The 17,469-nt window shown below is 43.8% G+C and overlaps 5 protein-coding genes across 5 annotated transcripts; all 5 read right to left on the reverse strand.

Annotated features, from left to right (window-relative positions):
- Positions 1-504: 504 nt before the first annotated feature.
- AGABI2DRAFT_195899 (hypothetical protein) lies at positions 505-2,994 on the reverse strand. Its single transcript, XM_006456891.1, has 12 exons — positions 2,862-2,994; positions 2,662-2,795; positions 2,527-2,611; positions 2,383-2,476; positions 2,201-2,332; positions 1,975-2,144; positions 1,802-1,912; positions 1,694-1,747; positions 1,398-1,645; positions 1,135-1,340; positions 869-1,074; positions 505-813 (listed from the first exon to the last, which is right to left on the reverse strand). The coding sequence occupies exons 2-12, from the start codon at positions 2,791-2,793 to the stop codon at positions 605-607; spliced, it is 1,647 nt and encodes a 548-aa protein (XP_006456954.1). The 5' UTR covers positions 2,794-2,795; positions 2,862-2,994; the 3' UTR covers positions 505-604.
- A 651-nt stretch (positions 2,995-3,645) lies between these two features.
- Positions 3,646-5,273, reverse strand: AGABI2DRAFT_78719 (hypothetical protein; the record flags this gene model as incomplete). Its single annotated transcript, XM_006456892.1, has 6 exons — positions 3,646-4,165; positions 4,230-4,519; positions 4,553-4,638; positions 4,691-4,821; positions 4,882-5,051; positions 5,139-5,273. 6 exons carry the CDS (start codon positions 5,271-5,273, stop codon positions 3,646-3,648), a joined length of 1,332 nt encoding a protein of 443 aa, XP_006456955.1.
- A 1,625-nt stretch (positions 5,274-6,898) lies between these two features.
- AGABI2DRAFT_78683 (hypothetical protein) lies at positions 6,899-8,748 on the reverse strand (the record flags this gene model as incomplete). The annotated part of the gene is made up of 10 exons (XM_006456893.1): positions 6,899-7,076; positions 7,144-7,265; positions 7,325-7,431; positions 7,499-7,673; positions 7,741-7,854; positions 7,921-7,998; positions 8,064-8,194; positions 8,259-8,342; positions 8,397-8,547; positions 8,611-8,748. Coding segments are annotated over 10 exons (1,278 nt in total), but the record flags the coding sequence as incomplete, so codon positions are not given.
- Positions 8,749-9,678: 930 nt separating this feature from the next.
- On the reverse strand, positions 9,679-13,990 carry AGABI2DRAFT_122830 (hypothetical protein; the record flags this gene model as incomplete). The annotated part of the gene is made up of 7 exons (XM_006456894.1): positions 9,679-10,562; positions 10,618-10,756; positions 10,825-11,115; positions 12,380-13,197; positions 13,246-13,265; positions 13,328-13,667; positions 13,738-13,990. 7 exons carry the CDS (start codon positions 13,988-13,990, stop codon positions 9,679-9,681), a joined length of 2,745 nt encoding a protein of 914 aa, XP_006456957.1.
- Positions 13,991-14,277: 287 nt separating this feature from the next.
- On the reverse strand, positions 14,278-15,924 carry AGABI2DRAFT_181369 (hypothetical protein). The gene is made up of 7 exons (XM_006456895.1): positions 15,814-15,924; positions 15,626-15,753; positions 15,414-15,569; positions 15,272-15,350; positions 15,094-15,216; positions 14,851-15,029; positions 14,278-14,778 (listed from the first exon to the last, which is right to left on the reverse strand). Exons 1-7 carry the CDS (start codon positions 15,881-15,883, stop codon positions 14,485-14,487), a joined length of 1,029 nt encoding a protein of 342 aa, XP_006456958.1. The 5' UTR covers positions 15,884-15,924; the 3' UTR covers positions 14,278-14,484.
- Positions 15,925-17,469: the final 1,545 nt, after the last annotated feature.

The raw sequence follows: 17,469 nt of genomic DNA on the forward strand, positions 1-17,469 counted from the left end.
AACATTAAAAAGGGCCCAAGTCGGTGCATCAGTTGGGGTCATCGCGGTTGACCCAAGAGTATGTCAATCAAATTCCCGCCTCTAAGCTTCACAAGTGGACATCCACATCCTCAGGTTGTAAACATGGCGTTTACACTTATGCAGTCCAGCTACATGTTTCGCTGCCTTGGCCGCTTTGTCCCGTGGCACGGAACAAAGTTCAGTGTGTGATCGATTCTTACGTCCACCACCGCGGTCCGTGGATATCCACATGAATGTCCACTGCGATCCACATTGTATTTCTGCCATGTCTGACCGCAATAGCTATAACACGGCGCATTTGGGTTTATAGACTATATAGTGAGGGCTAATCGTATTTGGATAGAATGGAATGCCAGTGGTGAGTATTACAGCAGTAACTTGAGATTGTTCCTACTCGGAGCGGGACAACTCAGAAGAACTAGTCGAACATCGGCATTTATGAGGGCCAGAGGAATCTCCTGATAGACGTTTGCATAATTCATAGAATTTCGAAGACGTGAATCAAGGAACCAATTCATTTCAGGATCAAGCGATCGTGTAAGGGAGTGGTATCACTAGTAATACTTGATGCTACGTTCATCCATTAAAAAGCTATCTTCTCTCCCAGGCTGCTCCGCTTCTCATACGCTTCACCTTCCCTTTCAGGGACCTCGTTCTCAGCCTCACCCGTAACTCTGTCTACCTCCTCCATCGTAATATTTGGTACAGGACCATGAAACCATTTATGTGCCGATGTAATCCACGACAATGCTGAAAGCACGAACACCGCCAAAACAATCACAACAGCATAATCTGGAGCAAGTCAAGTCAAAAACCGAAAACATTTATGAATAATGACTTCACTCACTCATGTCTGCCGCACTTTTGATATTAGGATCCAAAGGAAACAATAACACCACCCCCACAAAAACTGCCCACATAATTGCAATACTACCAATGAACCTGGACCATCTACCTAAGCGGAAATAGCCAGGTTGGAAAGACTTATACCCATATGTTATACGAAGGAATATTGGTATAGCATATGACGAATATAGGCTAACAACTGTCGCTCTTCATTCACGATAACCAAGTTAATATAAGTTGAACGATTACAAAATAAAAAACACTCACCCAGCGAGGGACGATAACGCCGCTTCACTCCAAACAAGAACTCCAATAACGGCTGAAAGGAACATAACCAACCAAACAGCATAAACGGGCGTTTTAGTTTTTGGGTGGATTTGTTTCCACCACCTAGATCCAGGAAGCCCATTGTCTCTAGCCAACGCAAATGTGACGCGAGAAGCATCTACCCCTTGTGTTACACCATTTACCCACTTGATATACCATTCGTCAATGCATTTAATTAAAGTGATATCAATCTGTTAGCTCACCTGAACGGCAATGCATAAACTCCAAACAGCTAACGCACCCTTCTTCCCAAAGGTATCCAGATAAACTTGTCCCATGGGCATACTCAGATCCGTATCAACGAGCCTTTTGATATCGAATGAAGCGAATGAAGCTCCAATCAATAAAAAGAAGCCAAGGATTTCCGTTCCTAACACGCCAGTAATCATAGCCAGGGGAGCTGCTTTTTCTGCGAACGATATTTCCTCTGATATATGGGCTGCCGCGTCGTCTAAAATGGGGTTCAGGAAAGGTAAAGAGCGAAGTCAAATAAACCTACATCCTGTGAGAACCCACATGGCAGACGTGAAAGACATGATGAATGCCCATCCATCTATGGAATAGAATATTAGCTACCAGAGAGACATCTGGAGTGAGTTGTACACACTATTATTCCAACCGGAATGATTCTCTAACAACGTAAAAGCATCTTTGCCAGAAACTCTCTTCGATCCAGACATAACGATCAAAGCAATCGCCGTGGAAATTGTCGTCGCAACTAGAAGGTTCATATAAGTGTCGCATCGAATAATACACACCGATAGAATAAGAGATACTAACCATTCACGAAACCAGTGATTAAGGAGAGCCTAGCTAAAACCCTGGAATTCGCCGAGCACATGATCGCATGAGACACTAGGATACAAAGTAATATCCCATATGTTTCCGCAGGTCCAAGTAGAATTTTGCCATTTGAGCCTATAGCTATACCAGTCGTTATCATTTGCGCACTGAAGAATGAAAGTAAGCCAGAAGTAGCGCGGGGGAAATGGGAGCTAAAGCTTACTTGACGAATTCAATAGAACATACTAGCATTATCTGACCAGTCACATTCGCCCATCCAGTTATCCAACTTATGAGAGGTGCGTATTTCGGTGGTGAGAGCTTCGCGGAAAAGTAGTACAGACCGGCGCTCGTCCTATCATTCTTGTAAGTAAAAAAAATAGTGGTATGGTTTGAAGAGCGTACGGCATGGCGGAAGCCAGTTCAGCCAGAGATAATACGACACAGATGACGAATAAGCAAGGGATGATCCAACCGAAGGTCATTCCTACGTGACCCGCTAAAATGCTTTCGTTATTATGATAACAAACCACAAAAAATATAGCTTACCAGTTATGAGTGAAAAAAAGAAAGTCGAAGAGACCGACGCACATACTCCCATGATACTAAACGCAAACCCTATAGTGTGCACTGGCTAAACAAAAAGTAGTAAGAATAATTCTTACATGGTATGAAAATACGCACGGAGAATGCTCTTTTAAATTCACTTTTATACCCCAGCTTTGCAAGCAATGCATTATCTTTCTTATGAACCCTCCTCAGCCGCAGGATACTATGCTCATCCTCTCGTCGTTTCTCCTCAGCAATTTCCGACATTTCTGGGGGCAGGGGATACGTCAGTAGCTTCAGCAGCGAAGCTAGATCCTAAGAGTAAAATAGCTTGCCTCGAGTTTGCGAAACGGTGGGAATTCAATACCGTAGACACTCCGCACCCCATGAGAACTATATACCCACCTCGTGATGGGAGAAGAAGTGGAAATGCATTGGGACATGTGGAGAGCCAGAGCTTCGGATAAGATATCTTGAATACCCGGTAGGGGAGCACTACTAGTTTGAATAAGGCTCAAAGCTTGAAGTTTGACGATTGAATCCAAGATAATAGATGCCGCATTCAAGCTTTCTTAAATGAAAGAACATTCTATGGACGTGTCGTCCGTTGTGTCGAATTAATAAGGGCACAGAGGGGCCTTCAAGCTGTCCATTCCTTCGATTGCTTTTGAGCGAGAAGACTACTTTCAACCTTTTCAAGGTAGTGAGAAACGAAAATCCGCTCGGGAGATCGAAGGAAACAAAAGACAGTGATCGGTCCCGTTGGCCCTGTGGCAGTGATATATGCTTATATAAGCTTGTCAGTCGACACATGGACGGAAAACCTTCAAAAAGTGAGTTCACACCTGTCGCAGGCAACTAGTGATGTAAATTCTCGCAGGAAGTCACTGTAGTGTGAGAAGCTATTGAGTTTAGGCTTCCAGAAAACTCAAGACCAGGTAAATTAATTCAAAGAACCTGAACTAAACCGCCCTGGCGGCCCTGGCTCCTGTCCCATGGCCGCTGATATGATTAAAAGCCAACAAGTGAGTATTACTCGGATGATTATATACACAGGAACATTCGATCAAAACTACACGAAAAGCAGGGTATGCATCCATGACAATATAACTATCGCAATCAAGTCTGTGTCAGAAAACACTTTTCAAAATCTCCGTCCCCATCATTCCTAGCATACGACTGACTCTCAACAAACTTCGACAACTTGCACAACCCATTTTCATCCGCACCACAAAAACTCATCGGCTGTAAAGCATCATTGATCATAATTCGCACGTACTCCGTCGGTTTATACCCTCCCACTGGTGGATCCCACGCACAAGATAACCGCTCAACAACCATCTCTGCCGAAAATGATACAACGTCAGAAGTATCCCATTCAGTCTCAGGATTAACTCGAGTTTCATCCAAGACTTCATGTTTTTCGTTCAACAATCCCAAAGCAGAGTAGATCGCTACCATTTGATTGTCATGGGAAAAGTCCGCGAAGATCGAGCGGTCAAGCGGGAACGTGGCGGGATCGGAGTCTAAAGTCCTATTCGTCTGGGTATTATCTCGCACGGGCGTGTTTGTGAGCCGGGCTATCAGCTCATTGACATAACCAACACCTTCTACCCGACCCCCGACAGGTTGTCCATACCTAAACGCATGTAGTATAGTCTAAGATTGGTCGTCCAACCAGGGATATCAAAGAGGTCACTAACCCTGTACCATAGTACTTGTCGAGATTCATTCCCCATTCAAAATTGGTAAAGTCTTCCGGTTCGAAAATATTGCAAAACTGGCTCGGTTCTTGTTTCGCAACACTATCAAATGGGCATAAGGAGATTAAATCTACTACGTCAGCCGCGGTGAGATTTGAGTTCATGTCAATGGCTAGTGAGTTGAAGCGCTTGGCAATCGGGGTGGCATAGATATTGACCCAGGCATTCGATTTTTCGTCGCCATCACCAGCAAGAGGACACCCGGAGTGAGCAAGGGTGTTATTTGCGGACTATGAAACACGTGGACCGTCAGTCACAAACACAGTTTGGGAGTAACGGTAACTTGCGTCCTTTGACATTATCACAGAGAGTACGGGATTGAATCGGTGTTGGCTAGCGAAAGAGAAACCTCATATGTAGATTAGTACGTATCAAAAAAGGGAAGGACGGCTGAAGCTTACCAGAAGTCCAGTTATGGGCACTATCGATGACACGCGAGCTACTCGTCGAACGAACGAAGGGAGGGAGGGTAGCATCTCCGCTAAGCAAGTGACTATATCGGGTAAATGCCAACTGTCCTGCAGTGTACGACCTAAGAGGGTCACATCAACCTCCTCCCAGGGTATATTTATTTCTCCCATTGATGACTCACTGGAGCGCACCCAAAGCAACCAAATCATCGAAGCCAAGGTCGTAAGTATAATCCTTGAGAAATTGCAAGTCTTCTCGAATGTAGGACTTGGCGGACTTTAGCTTGTCTACAGCGGACTTTATGCGTTCACCAGAATGGAGAGTGGGGAAGCGGGCACCGTGGCGTTTCAACTAGAACACAATATTGAATGGACGCTATGAAGTGTCAAGAAGCAGAACCTACGATGTTAACCTCTAGAGCTGTCAGATGATCCTAACACAAGATGAGATGCCATTCACCTGCGTTATGCTGCAACCTTTTGGCGGGACTCGATACCGGCGAACCGGATAGAAGGGCGAGAATTGAGCCCACCCATGAAGGGTTTGAACAGGGGCGAACGTGACCCCATCCATGATTTCCACAGGTAGTTGCGGCAGAGGCGAGGTATTCTTGCCGACCGGAAAGACACCAGAAGACATAACCAAAAGAACAAGGACAATAGTTGCTGGAAGAAAGACCAATGCGAAGAGCCAAGCGCGAAGCTGCTGAAGTAGTCCCAATTTGCCTGGCGTGGCCATGATGTGCAGCTCTCCTCCCGGTTACGGTGAGGCGTTTTCCTAGGATATGCTTTTGAAGGTATATGAATGAGTGTATGAAAGGCGGTTATAAGTTCTGGCAACATTGGAGCGACCTACGGCAGGCCCCAAAAACGCAGCCCCTAAATTAAATTATATAATCTTTGATCCGTGCCTGCCTTATCGGGGTATCCTTCAGCCACGTTGTGTGCTACTCCGTTGCTCAAGCGCTCGTACACATGAGTGACACGACTTTGGTGATACATCGATAGGAGCACTATATGACCGACGGTTCGGCGCATAAGCATCCGCTTCGAAGGGATCGGAAGCCTTAGCATCCAAATTTGATACTAAGTAGTCCCTCAAAGTACCCATCGTCTTTGCAATAACCAAACTCTTATATCCAGTCGCTTGATGGACAAAGATGGTACACCACTTCCCCCGGACTCTATACGCCTCTAGAGCTCTTTGAAATCCTTGGTCCGTCACCTCGCAATTGCTTTTTGTTCGATGAGACATTCACCAAACACTAGAAGGTCTTAAAACTACCCGGCCTTATTGCGATACAGCCGTAGTTCTATCTAATACGGGTATCCTTGGGCGTATTCTCAAGACAGGAAATTGCTTCCCTCTCTCGGAACAAGGGGAACAATTCCACCGTGACTTTGTCTTTGCACGACCTGCCTATGAAAACCCCCTATGTGATCAGCCTCACTTCGTGACGTCGTTCCGACAGAGTTTTTTGAACGTCGCCTCTCTGACTACATTGTCACACGGGAGCCGCAAAAACAATTCCGTCTTCTCTGCGCCTTGGCACCCCTCCCTCAAGCTCTCGATCTTGTATACAAGCCATACTTAGTGTCTCACATAAGTGAGACCACGGCGCCCTTACTATGCCACTTGGTCATCTCGATTATCTCCGAGCTTCGAACTTGGACCCGGTTTACTCCAGAGTTACCTGTCGAACAAGGTCAAGCTATGAGAGAATACCGTGATAGCACCATTCACCTGCCTCAATCTGGTGGTGCTTCACTCAACACATTCGTTATCAACGAGTACAAGACTCGGGTCACCATGCTTCATTTCGCCGTAGAACCTACCCACAAACTTGAATCGTCAGGTATCTACAGGGTTATGGATGAGCTTAACGGTAAGCTTGCTGGTCAGAAGTGTGTCCGGTGGCCTTTCTTGTTTGTTGTACCTGGCGATCGAGGGAAGTTGATAACCAATGCGAATATGAACTTTAAGCTTAGTGAGGAGTACCCCAAGATACATACTAGTAGGTTCGATTAGCACGGACGATGAGATGGATCAAGAAAAGTGGTATCTTCTGCGCGGCGAGTTTCAATATTTGGCACAACCACTAGCAATCCTACTAGCGTCTATAATACTGTAATACTGTAGTGTTTGAATATAACAACTATTTTTCTCGAGACATGGACGGTGCTGATATACATGTCTAATCACAAATTCCTCTTTTTCAATGATATCTTCGCGTCTTTGTTCGGAGCAGAGAAGATACCCGTAAACCACAGATCCTTTGGCCTTCCACTGACTTCATCGGTCAACTTGATATCATAATTCAATAAAATCCGAGAAACGACTGCTTTGATGTGAACAATCGCGAAGAAACGTCCAGGACTATTATTCAAAAAAAGAGTCTTAAAAATCATTCTTAATGGGAAACATAAAATATGCGGTAACGTACCATGCATGACGTCCAATTCCAAACGTCATATATTTTTCATTGAGAGCAGTCATCTGCCACTTCAAAGGCTCCATATCAGCAAACCGGAAACCCTCAAATTTCAGAGGATTATTATAGACACGCTATAGAAAGTTGCATTGGCACATTTGTTTCTATGAATCGAAAGAAGTTTTTTTTTTACCGCATCTTGATTGATGGCTCGTTCAGCTACAGCAATTTGTGTTCCTTTAGGTATAAATGTACCATCCGAGAACCTATAATCGGACATAGTCAATCGACCTTCTCCAGCTAATTAACCCAAGTGCCAATAAGCAACATAATCCTTATCGGAGGTTGAAGAGAAAAAAAGACGAACCTGCAGAACATCCATGTACTCTTTGCGTTTCTTTAATAAAACTGTCCAATTTTCGCATTTTATCAAAAGCCGATTTAGTCCAACCTTCTGCTTCGACGATAGTTGAAATCTCTTCTCTGAGTGGTTTGATATACGAAGTATAGCTTGCAAGACTGAAGAGAACATGACTCAACAGCTTGATTAAGAGATATATTGAGAAATGTTTGACGGTGAAATGTGAAATAGAGTACTGGGAGACTTACTTCGGAGGTTGTGGATATCGAAGCGAAATGAATGAATATCATGCGACTTGCAAGGTCATGAAGAGTACGATGGTTTTCTGGAGCAGCATTCCAAAGCCACGTAACCATGTCGTTCTAGTATTGGAATTAACCAAATGAGATATATACTTCATATGAGAAAAAAAAAAGATTGAAACACACATTACTCGCAGGATCCATACCACCATTTTCCAAACTCTCTGGTATAAGAGGTCTTAAATAGTTCTCCATTTCCCTCATCTTACGATTCCCAAACAACATGCGCGCCATGATGCTAATGATTTATTAATTTGATTAAGAAAGACGAGTTTCAAAGAAAATCCCAAACGAAGAACATACGGTTTCAGCCATTTTGGAAAAAATCGGATGATGATAGCGCCTTTACCGATATGTTCAGTATAACTGACCATGATATCCGTATACTTCCGATTTGAACCTACATATCACGAGTAGTCAGAACTTGAACAAAATTTTATGATATTTCAGAAAAAAAGCTCAACTGAGATCGGGTCCAACGAGAAACCGAGCGCTCACTCTTGAAACGAGATAAACAACCGATGAAAAACAAGTCAAGTCAACCCAATCTACTCAGTATGAGTCAAAAACCATGGAATCTAAGAACGATGTGACCGACCCACCTTGATCAGCTTCATTCACAAAAAACCCACTCAAGACTTGATCAATCTCATCCAAAACATCAAGCATCCGAGTACTAATATTCCTCGACATCCTCCCTCTCACAACATCGATATGAAACAAATCAGCTTGAAGATTAGGACTAACAGTATACTCAAACTGTGCACCCTTGTTATGAACCCAAATATATATGATAGTAGTTTTTTGAGAACGAACGAGTAACCGACTCACGAGATTTAAAGAATCCATAAACGAAAGTTTATCATCCGTAGCTTTCCTCATATCCTCCAAACATTCCTCTCCATTCACAATCACAGCCCAATCAAAATATCTCGGAATCTTGAAAATTCGATGCTTTCAAAAAAAGTCAATACCCAACCAACATCATCAGCAAAAAAAGTAAGTAAGTTACCTTTTGATACCCTTCTAAAATCATCTCATGACCCCAGAAAAAAGTTTCAAAAGACCCCAAAAACCTCGATGAAAACATTCCTCTAGCAGGAATCGTAGGAATATGATCCAACTGAAAATAATCAAACAAAAAATTCCTCAATCCTTTCTCTCGTAATAAGAAAAGAGAGAAAAAAACATACACTGGAATGTTTCCTTTTGCATAAAATATACAAAGCTAAAAGAAACGCAACGAGTGTAGTAAGTAGAGCAAGAAATGACATGACCAAATGGAATCAGTGGTTTTTCTGGATCGTCTAACCACTTCCCAAGAAAACTTTATATATATATACTCAGGTTCCGGAACATGATAATCATCCACTCACACCGCGCAGCACATGGGAAATTATGTCAAAGATACCGCAGCGCGCGCAGTAAACGTGCGGGACGAAGACAGTGCGCAGGCTGATCATGCGTCCACAAAATCAAACGGAGTCACAAATATCCACATCGGTGTGAGTACTTGAGTTCCCGGACGGTCCGCGTGTGTGTCTGTTTTGATTTTAGCCATCAATATACTCTTTGACATTTTTATCCGTTATCCGGCCACAACTCGAACCAAAAACTCTCTTCTACACACTACTTAAAAATTACGATTATCTACTACCAAAAAACTCAAAAAGCAAAAAAAATATATATCTTGATACACGAAAAAAAAAAAAGAAAAAAAAAAAAACATAAAAGCGTGAATAGTATATATGGCATGCATGTACCAAGAAAAAACAAGAGGCTCTCAAGCCTCAAAAAAAAAAAAAAAAAACGAAAAAAAAGCATGGAAGTCTACAAAGAATAACTCCACAAATCCATCTCCAATATTTTTTTATAGACCAAAGTCTACCTCTGATCACGCGGTATACTATCATACGTCGGTGGAATCTCTGCCCCCGTTTCTTCTTCATGATCATCAAGTTGCGGCACACGTCCTCCATCCTGATGTACAATCACACTCGGCGACGTCGCACGATCAAGATTAACTTGAGATTTTTCTCCTCTTTGTTGTTGTTGAGGCGTCCCTACACGAGGAGTTGTAGAAGCCGAAGGACCCATATTGTTGTGAGGGTATTGAGGGTATTGAGGATACGCTTGTTCCTCATCATTGGTAACCACCATTCTTCCACTAGGACCAGCCGCTTCATAAGCTTCTCTTTCCTTATTACTCATCCTCCCCGCAGCGTTTCCAAAGGTGTTATAATATCCTGTCCCACCACTCCCTGAATTGCCATGCCCCGAATGAGACCCTGAGGAACCCATTTCCGAAGGAGGTATATTAACAGAAGACCCGGGTGAAGGCCCACCTCTACCCAAGAATGCTGCCGCAGCAACGGCATTCATGTTACCAGGCGATGGATAAAGATGACCTGACGAAGTAGTGGTATATCCACCATCCGAAGCCGGAGACGTTGGGTTATAATGCTGGGAATAGGACGCTCCAGGTGGTAGTTGTGGCGGCGGGGAAGCTGATGTCGACGACGAAGGGACATAACCTGCCCCAAATGGAATTTGGGCCATGTTTTGTTGTTGGTGTTCGGGATAAGGATAAGGCGTTATACCCGCTGCGGCAGGGGTGTCTTCGTCATCCAGATTGAGGCGATTTCCGCGAGAAGAAACGACACGTGCCGGATCGAAATTGCCGTCGAATTCATCGAATTTGGCTTGACGCCTTTTACGTAGGATTATCCAGACTAGAAGTGCCAGAATCGCTAGTCCTCCTACCACGCCTACAAAGTGTGTGGTTGAGATCTAGGATCTGAAAATAAGATGATGTCACGTTACCTCCGACGACGCCTCCTACGATGGCGCCAGTATGATTTGAACCGCCTCCTCCTTGGTTGTTATCGGTGCCATTGGGTGGTGCAGTGATAACGGCAGGGGCGGAGAAGATAGTCGTGACTTGGACGGTGGTCGTAAATGCCTGGCCATTGGTCGTTGAGCTGTGAAGGAAATAAGAAAAATTTAACAAGGTATGGAAAAGAAAAAGACTTGCACGACGACAGAGTCGGTGACACTTGTGGTTGGGGTATAGGTTGCTGAATCAGTAAGTGACAAAGTAGACTGAGAAGATGTGCTTGTAGACGAGTCCGAGGGTGTGGAAGGGGGTGGCTGCGATGGGTCTGTCGACGGCGGGGGGTCTGAAGTGGACGGAGGAGGGGTGTCTGATGTCGTCGGCGGAGGAGATGTGGGCGGCGGTGAGGAAGGGGGGTCTGTGGACGGCGGGGGCGGGGTAGTCGTCCCCGGAGTGGTGGTCGAGTAGTTCTTAACCTCGTTCTTTTTCTTATTGATTCAAAGTTGTGATAGACGATTCATTAATAGAGCGTAAAGATAACAAAAAAAAAAGATGACGAGGTAGCAGAGGTAGTGGAAGCCATGACTGACCTGGCGCAGACATGCGTTATTACTTGTCCTCGTCAAAGAGTCCGATCGTCCCTTTGCCACTCTCCATTCCAACTCTCCCACACCTCGGCCCTTGGGCCTGCCGCTCCTTCGGCATCCCTCGGCACTCCCTCGGCACTCCCCTATGACGCACGTTCATCACTAACCGGTGTACGCTAAATGCCTCTCTTCTCCGAGTCTATCGTAATGATTCTTCCCCGCTCTTACGTGACTTCTTTCGTTCGTCTTCCACGAGGATTCCGCGTATCTATCTCATCTCATCGCACCGAGTTTGACAGTGACCGACTCGGACCACATTCTCACTAGTATAGTACTCATCGTCGTCGGTGGTCGAGAGTTAAATACTACTTCGCTCATTCCCAAAAACTCAAGCCTCGATCATCGGAACTAATACATAAGCCGCAACACCTTCCCTTGTCCAATTCACCTTCGGTGAGAATGCGCTGGTAGAAGACCATGTCAATGATGACGATGATAATGATGAAAGTTGGGATGAAAGAGATACCAAAGTTGGATTGCGTTGAATTAGGTTTTATATTTAACTGCGGATCATACGGAATGGCTTGCGATTATAATTAAGGGACGTTGCGAGTCGGGCTCTTGCAGACTAACTCGCATTTATGAGCATTTATAAGGCACACTGATAATCTCATATGGGGAAGAGAACACTTACGCTTGGTTCATGATGCGATGTGATCATGAGAGATAATAAAAATAAAACATGATCTAGCAACTTATGAGCTCTTCGAGTTCTTTTTAGTGGTCAGCTGGACGATGGGCATTTTATCACAAGGTAATCACATATTATCAGCTCATTCAACTTTCATGAGCCCTATTTATCACCACCTTATCATTCACACATCAAATCTACGGCTTGATCGTAAGGATGCGCTCAGGCTCAGTGACTTGATCATACGACGTTTGATAAATACTGAGTCGGTATAAGATCACGATCTCCGAGTCGTTTTTGAAATGAGCCTCTGAGGTTGGGCGAAAAGATAAATTCAAACCATCGTGTCAACGAGTCAACCGCAAATGCGAGAGTTGTTACATTCAAACACAATTGAGTCGAGACAAGCAAAAAAAATCATCACTTCAATCCTTTAATATTCTCATCATCCATACTAATCCAACCATTCCTCACCTCAACATCCTCTTCCCCAAGTTCAAACTTCATATTCTGACCAGCCACCATCTCCCCTCCTTTTCCAGGTGCAACAAACAAAAAAGACCATCGCACAAACTCCAAATCCAAAAGCTTATCCTTAAAACCATCGATAACCCGTTGAATACTTGATGGTTCAAGTTCATGACTCTGTGTTACAGCGAAATGAAGCATGGTAACCCGAGTTTTCTTCTCACTAATAACAAACGCGTCAAACGAAGGAGTACCACCAGATTGAGGCATAGTATAAATCGTGTTATCGCAATATTCTTGAGCTTGTCTTAGAGGTAACCTCTCCAAAGATAAACCAGGTCCAAGGTGAAAGCTCGGAGAGGAGTTGGCAGGATTACCGATCAAGTAGCACGGTAAGGACTCTGTGATCTCACACATGTGAGAAACAATGTATGGTTCGTATACCAGTTTTCGAGCTTGAGGAAGTGATGCCAAAGCGCATAAAAAGCGGAATTGTTTTCGTGGCTTCCGCGTGACAACATAATCATAAAGACAGCTTTCAAGAAAAGCAGTTGGAACAATATACCGAAAACGTGGATCATCACCGTTTTGTGGGTTTTCGACTCTAGGTTTTCCAAAGAAAAAGTAGTGGAACTCAGGTACTTGATTCGAGGGAGGGCAAATTCCTGTTTTGAGAATATGTCCGAGGATAGATGTGTTAGTGGAGAGAAGTGAGGCTAGGTCACCGTATGGCCAAAGAGCTTTGATTCCCTCTGGCGATTTGATGAATGATGACTTGTAACGAATACAGTTGCGAGGTGATGGACCAATGATATCAAAGAGCTCTAGAGGCGTAGTAGTATAACGGGAAGGGTCTGGCGAAGTTCATATACCATATCTTTCGTTCAAGTGGCTGACACAAAATAAGTTTTGGTTATGCAAAGATAGATAATGAGGTACTTTGGATTGACTCACACCAAATTCTCCATTTCACGTTTCGTCCATAAATCCATAACCCATTTCAAAGCAAATCTCTCTCTAGTCCATTCCTTCCACCGTTCTGGTTCCGGAGAAGCAGCCTGCACAACATAATTATCTATAGATACCAAAACGATATCTGGAGGCTGCGTCAAATTGACACCAGAGTCGACTAAACAAAGAGTACGCTCTGGTGCGGGCAATTGAAATCTGGGTCTTCCATTGTTACAACCGTCTGTGTTGAAGACGATAATTTCTATTTCTGTGACGCAATATGATACAGGGATGCGTTCTTTGAGAGCTTTGACTAGGGCATACACGAGGAAAAGAGTCTTTCCTGACCGATTCAAATTAATTAGCATACTATGTATATAGAATTCTATCTCAAATTTAATCTGAACACTAACCGATACCTGGTTGACCAGTCACCAACAAACCTCCACTCACGCTTATATCATCCCGTTCCAACGCTCGCTCTTGATACGCACCCTTTATAAACTCCCAAATCGTGTTATACTCGTCTCGCACGATTATATACGAAGGTAGACCTTTGAATGATTTGATATATCTGATTCCGTCATACTCGTCAAAAGGGCTTTCTTGATCGATCCAAACTCTTTGGTAGAGATCGTTGAATATGTTGTCAGTCTCGAGAGCCATGGTAGTGGTCGATTGGAAAACGTATGAGACATTTTTTTGGAGCTGAGAACCCCAACTGAGTGATTTGCGCGATTGTCCCCTGAAAGTTCTGTCCCTAAGTCTTGTGGTTATGTCTCATTGACTCCGTCAATTATTCCCGAAATTCCGTCAAGAAGGTGTTAAGGGGACTAAGACGATAGAAGTGTGAGCTAACGCTACGCGAAACGTTCCGCACACATTTGATGATCGTCACCTCTTATCAGCCTCGAGGCATATGTCTTGTGTTCATAGTATACGATAAACCACAAGAAATCGCGTCGCTTTATCTGTAGTATTCGATAAATAGTGATTTAAATAGAAATTAAATAATAACAGTCGTCGTATTGACCATAAATGCGCGAACCACAAACTAGTTAATATAAAAAAAAACCAAAAACGTTATGGTACAGCAGGATAAAACGCCGAAAGATTTCTTCTTTTTCTTTCTTCATCAAACAGCAGGATACAATTTCCGGTTAAACCATACTTCGAATAGGATCAGCCTCGCTGATAACTGGGCTAGAAGTTGAACCATCTAGTCGAGTAGTACCACTGGGCACTGATCCGCTGCTCAAAGTCTGATCATGTTCCGAATACACGCACGAACGTTCTTCATCCCGCTTTCTTTCGAAAACCACAGAATGAAATTCGTTGTTTGCTGCGGGTGCAGGTCGAGATTTGAAAGCACATGTTGTGAGTGTACTTGGTTGATGAACCCTTTCTCCAAACTGGAAATGCAGTTGAATAATGATGAGACAGAAAGAAACGCCCTGTTTGGAGAATGCATTAGTGACGGCCCGGAACTAAGAGAGGCTGAAAGCTTTTGGCGCCTTAAGACTTACAACCAGTGGCGTAATCATGTCGATAAAGACCCAATCTGCATCCGATGCACGCTCAAATGTAATCAACAATGCCAAAGCGAAGAGCGTATAAAGTGCGCTACTCTCCACAAAAGCTCTGATTACAGCAGTAGAGTGTTTCGATCCGTTGAATTTTCGACCAATTTGATACACGATTGCACCTAGTAGAAGAAAATTATCGATCAGAACCATTGATTAATCGTCGGGAAAGGGAAAATGCCCTACCCGAATAGAGGATTTGCAAGAAAGAGGTCAAAGTGATCCAAGAGGTCATCCAAGGTTTAGTAAAATGAATGAAGGCTGAACCGACGGTGAACGTAAGATAGTGGCTAACGACACCCAGAACGGCTAGTATTGTACTTTAGTGAGTGAACTGTAAGCTGTCATACATCTCTTTACTCACCTACGTCGACGGCAAGAATCAATCCCCCTGGGATCAATATCCACCATTTCTTGTCGCAAACTACATAACACCTCCATACCTAGTAGTATTTCACAATTAGCAAATCCTTGGACTTTTTTAATTTCGAATCACGAATACGTACTAAGACAGCATCTCCAAGTAATGTTTGAATGCCATATAATACCCAGTTAAGAATGGCATATGGATGTGATAATTTCTTGAAAAATCGATCGTTGACCAGCCCCTCTTCGGTCGGAATCAACGCTACCACATCTCTCAAGAAATCAATGACTAAATGCTGTATGTACCAAGTGAGCAAACAGATAAAATATGGAAATCGACTTGAAAGCTCACTGCCGTGGCGACTAACAGCATCAAAGTCGCAATAGGAATTATGTATCTTCTTCTAGGTAGAAGATCCTTGCTCTTCTGTGACCAGAATGCGATATACAACAGAATGAAATAAAAGACTAAAAACATGCCTATATACAAACAAAAATCCATATTATAGTCTAACTCGACTTCATTCATGTATTACGTACCATAGACGACGCTTTCAAGGAGAAGAGCGGCGAGCTTAGACAGGTCGAGCGATATGTCAACGACAGGCATGGTGCCAGGTGCGAGGAGGAGAGAGAAAGGCTATCAGCTTAATGGGCGATACAATACATATGACCCTGCCGGATCTCTTTTATGTCCGTTTTGCAGCACATGATCGTCATTTACGTAGATCTCCGGTAAATGTCAGATTAATGTTCACTATCACAGCGCCCAACTTCAAAAAGGAAAAGTGGCCCGGTAACATGAATATATTAATGAGTTACTTGCACCATTGTGGCTGCGTTTGATGACATTTTGATTGATCCTCCACTCTACCTACATTTTCATGGGACAAGCAGGCTCAAACCAGATAGAAGAACCAAACTTTCAGAAAATCTTGGCAGTTTTCCCATGCAGAAGGTCATTCTGATTGCTAAACTGGACTCACATCAACACTCATCCTTCTTATCATCAATCAGACAATCAAAGTGCAACGACAAGTCGTGGAACGAAAGATCGTCAAGTTTTTGCGACATTTAAGAATTTCCTGCATTTCGTTAGACATTGTGATTCAAGTATTCGCCGTTGCGATACCCTCGAGGAAACTCGTCATGTCACCCCACAAATATGTGGCACCAATTCGTACATTGTGGAGACCTAGAATGATAATCGGATAAAAGGAGTCTACACAGAGTTCACATGTCAAAAGTTGGTTCATACGAGTCCCCTCGAATTTTCAGGTACAAACTTTGATGAAAAAGGTCAGGATGTCCATGATCATCCCAGATCAAAGATATCGTTGCTAATGGAAGAGTTATGATAAGAAGCTGAACAGACGGTCGCTCATGCATCATGAGACTAAGGGCGACGATCAACGTCATTCCAAGGAATCTATTTCGTCAATCGATGTCGATCTATCGTAGCCGACTTTTGGGCCAATGGCACTGCAACTTGAAATACAACACATCAAGGTATCATGATCCATATCAATCGCTCGTGGAGTTGACTGACACGGTATCAGTCAACTTCACGAACGATTGATATACATCCTGGCTTTAAATTCATCGAAGAGTCCCCAAAACTTTCATTGACTAACATCAGTTACACCTACCTAGCCTTTGCCAGGACACATGCGCGTCCCTTTCGTACTTGTGGCCATTATGTTTCTTATGAATGGGCTGTCCCTTCCAGCATGGTGTAGTTTCTAGTGACGATAGTGGTTTCGCCAGCGGCTCGAGACAATGATATCATTCCACTGCCCGATAGTACGTTGTGGACCATTTTCCGGGCACCTGTGCGTTTCCAAAAAGTGTTGTATTAAGCCAATGGGACTACTAATGGAGGGGGACCCACCAGCTTCAGGGATGTGAAGAGATCAAAATCTGAAGGAATAGTAATTAGCGAACGCTGATACAACTGGTTCAAGGTCAATGAAAGTCGCAAACGATAAGCGACGAGCGCCAACAGCACTGTTTTTCCTTTTCCGTTGAGGACACCGCCACAGCGTCGCCATCTCCTTATTAAGTATATCCAATCAATGATCAAATTACCACGCTCCCCTGCCACGGCGCACGCTCCCAATAGGCTTGGGCCCAGTGGCGCCCATAGCGGACTCATACATCATCATTCAATTTTCGTCGGCGTATTGACGTATTGGT

This window comes from Agaricus bisporus, assembly GCF_000300575.1.
Source record: "Agaricus bisporus var. bisporus H97 unplaced genomic scaffold AGABI2scaffold_14, whole genome shotgun sequence".
In the NCBI taxonomy this organism is placed as follows: Eukaryota; Fungi; Basidiomycota; class Agaricomycetes; order Agaricales; family Agaricaceae; genus Agaricus; species Agaricus bisporus.

Bases quoted from the DNA above. Each gene is read 5' to 3' on its own strand.
- AGABI2DRAFT_195899 (XM_006456891.1), bottom strand. From the start codon at position 2,793: ATGTCGGAAATTGCTGAGGAGAAACGACGAGAGGATGAGCATAGTATC. The intron at 1,748-1,801 runs GTGTGTACAACT...TCTATTCCATAG, and splicing joins TCATTCCGGTTGGAATAATA to ATGGATGGGCATTCATCATG. The intron at 1,646-1,693 runs GTAGGTTTATTT...ACCCCATTTTAG, and splicing joins CATGTGGGTTCTCACAGGAT to ACGACGCGGCAGCCCATATA.
- AGABI2DRAFT_181369 (XM_006456895.1), bottom strand. From the start codon at position 15,883: ATGCCTGTCGTTGACATATCGCTCGACCTGTCTAAGCTCGCCGCTCTT. The intron at 15,754-15,813 runs GTACGTAATACA...GTTTGTATATAG, and splicing joins CCTTGAAAGCGTCGTCTATG to GCATGTTTTTAGTCTTTTAT. The intron at 15,351-15,413 runs GTACGTATTCGT...AAATACTACTAG, and splicing joins TACTTGGAGATGCTGTCTTA to GTATGGAGGTGTTATGTAGT.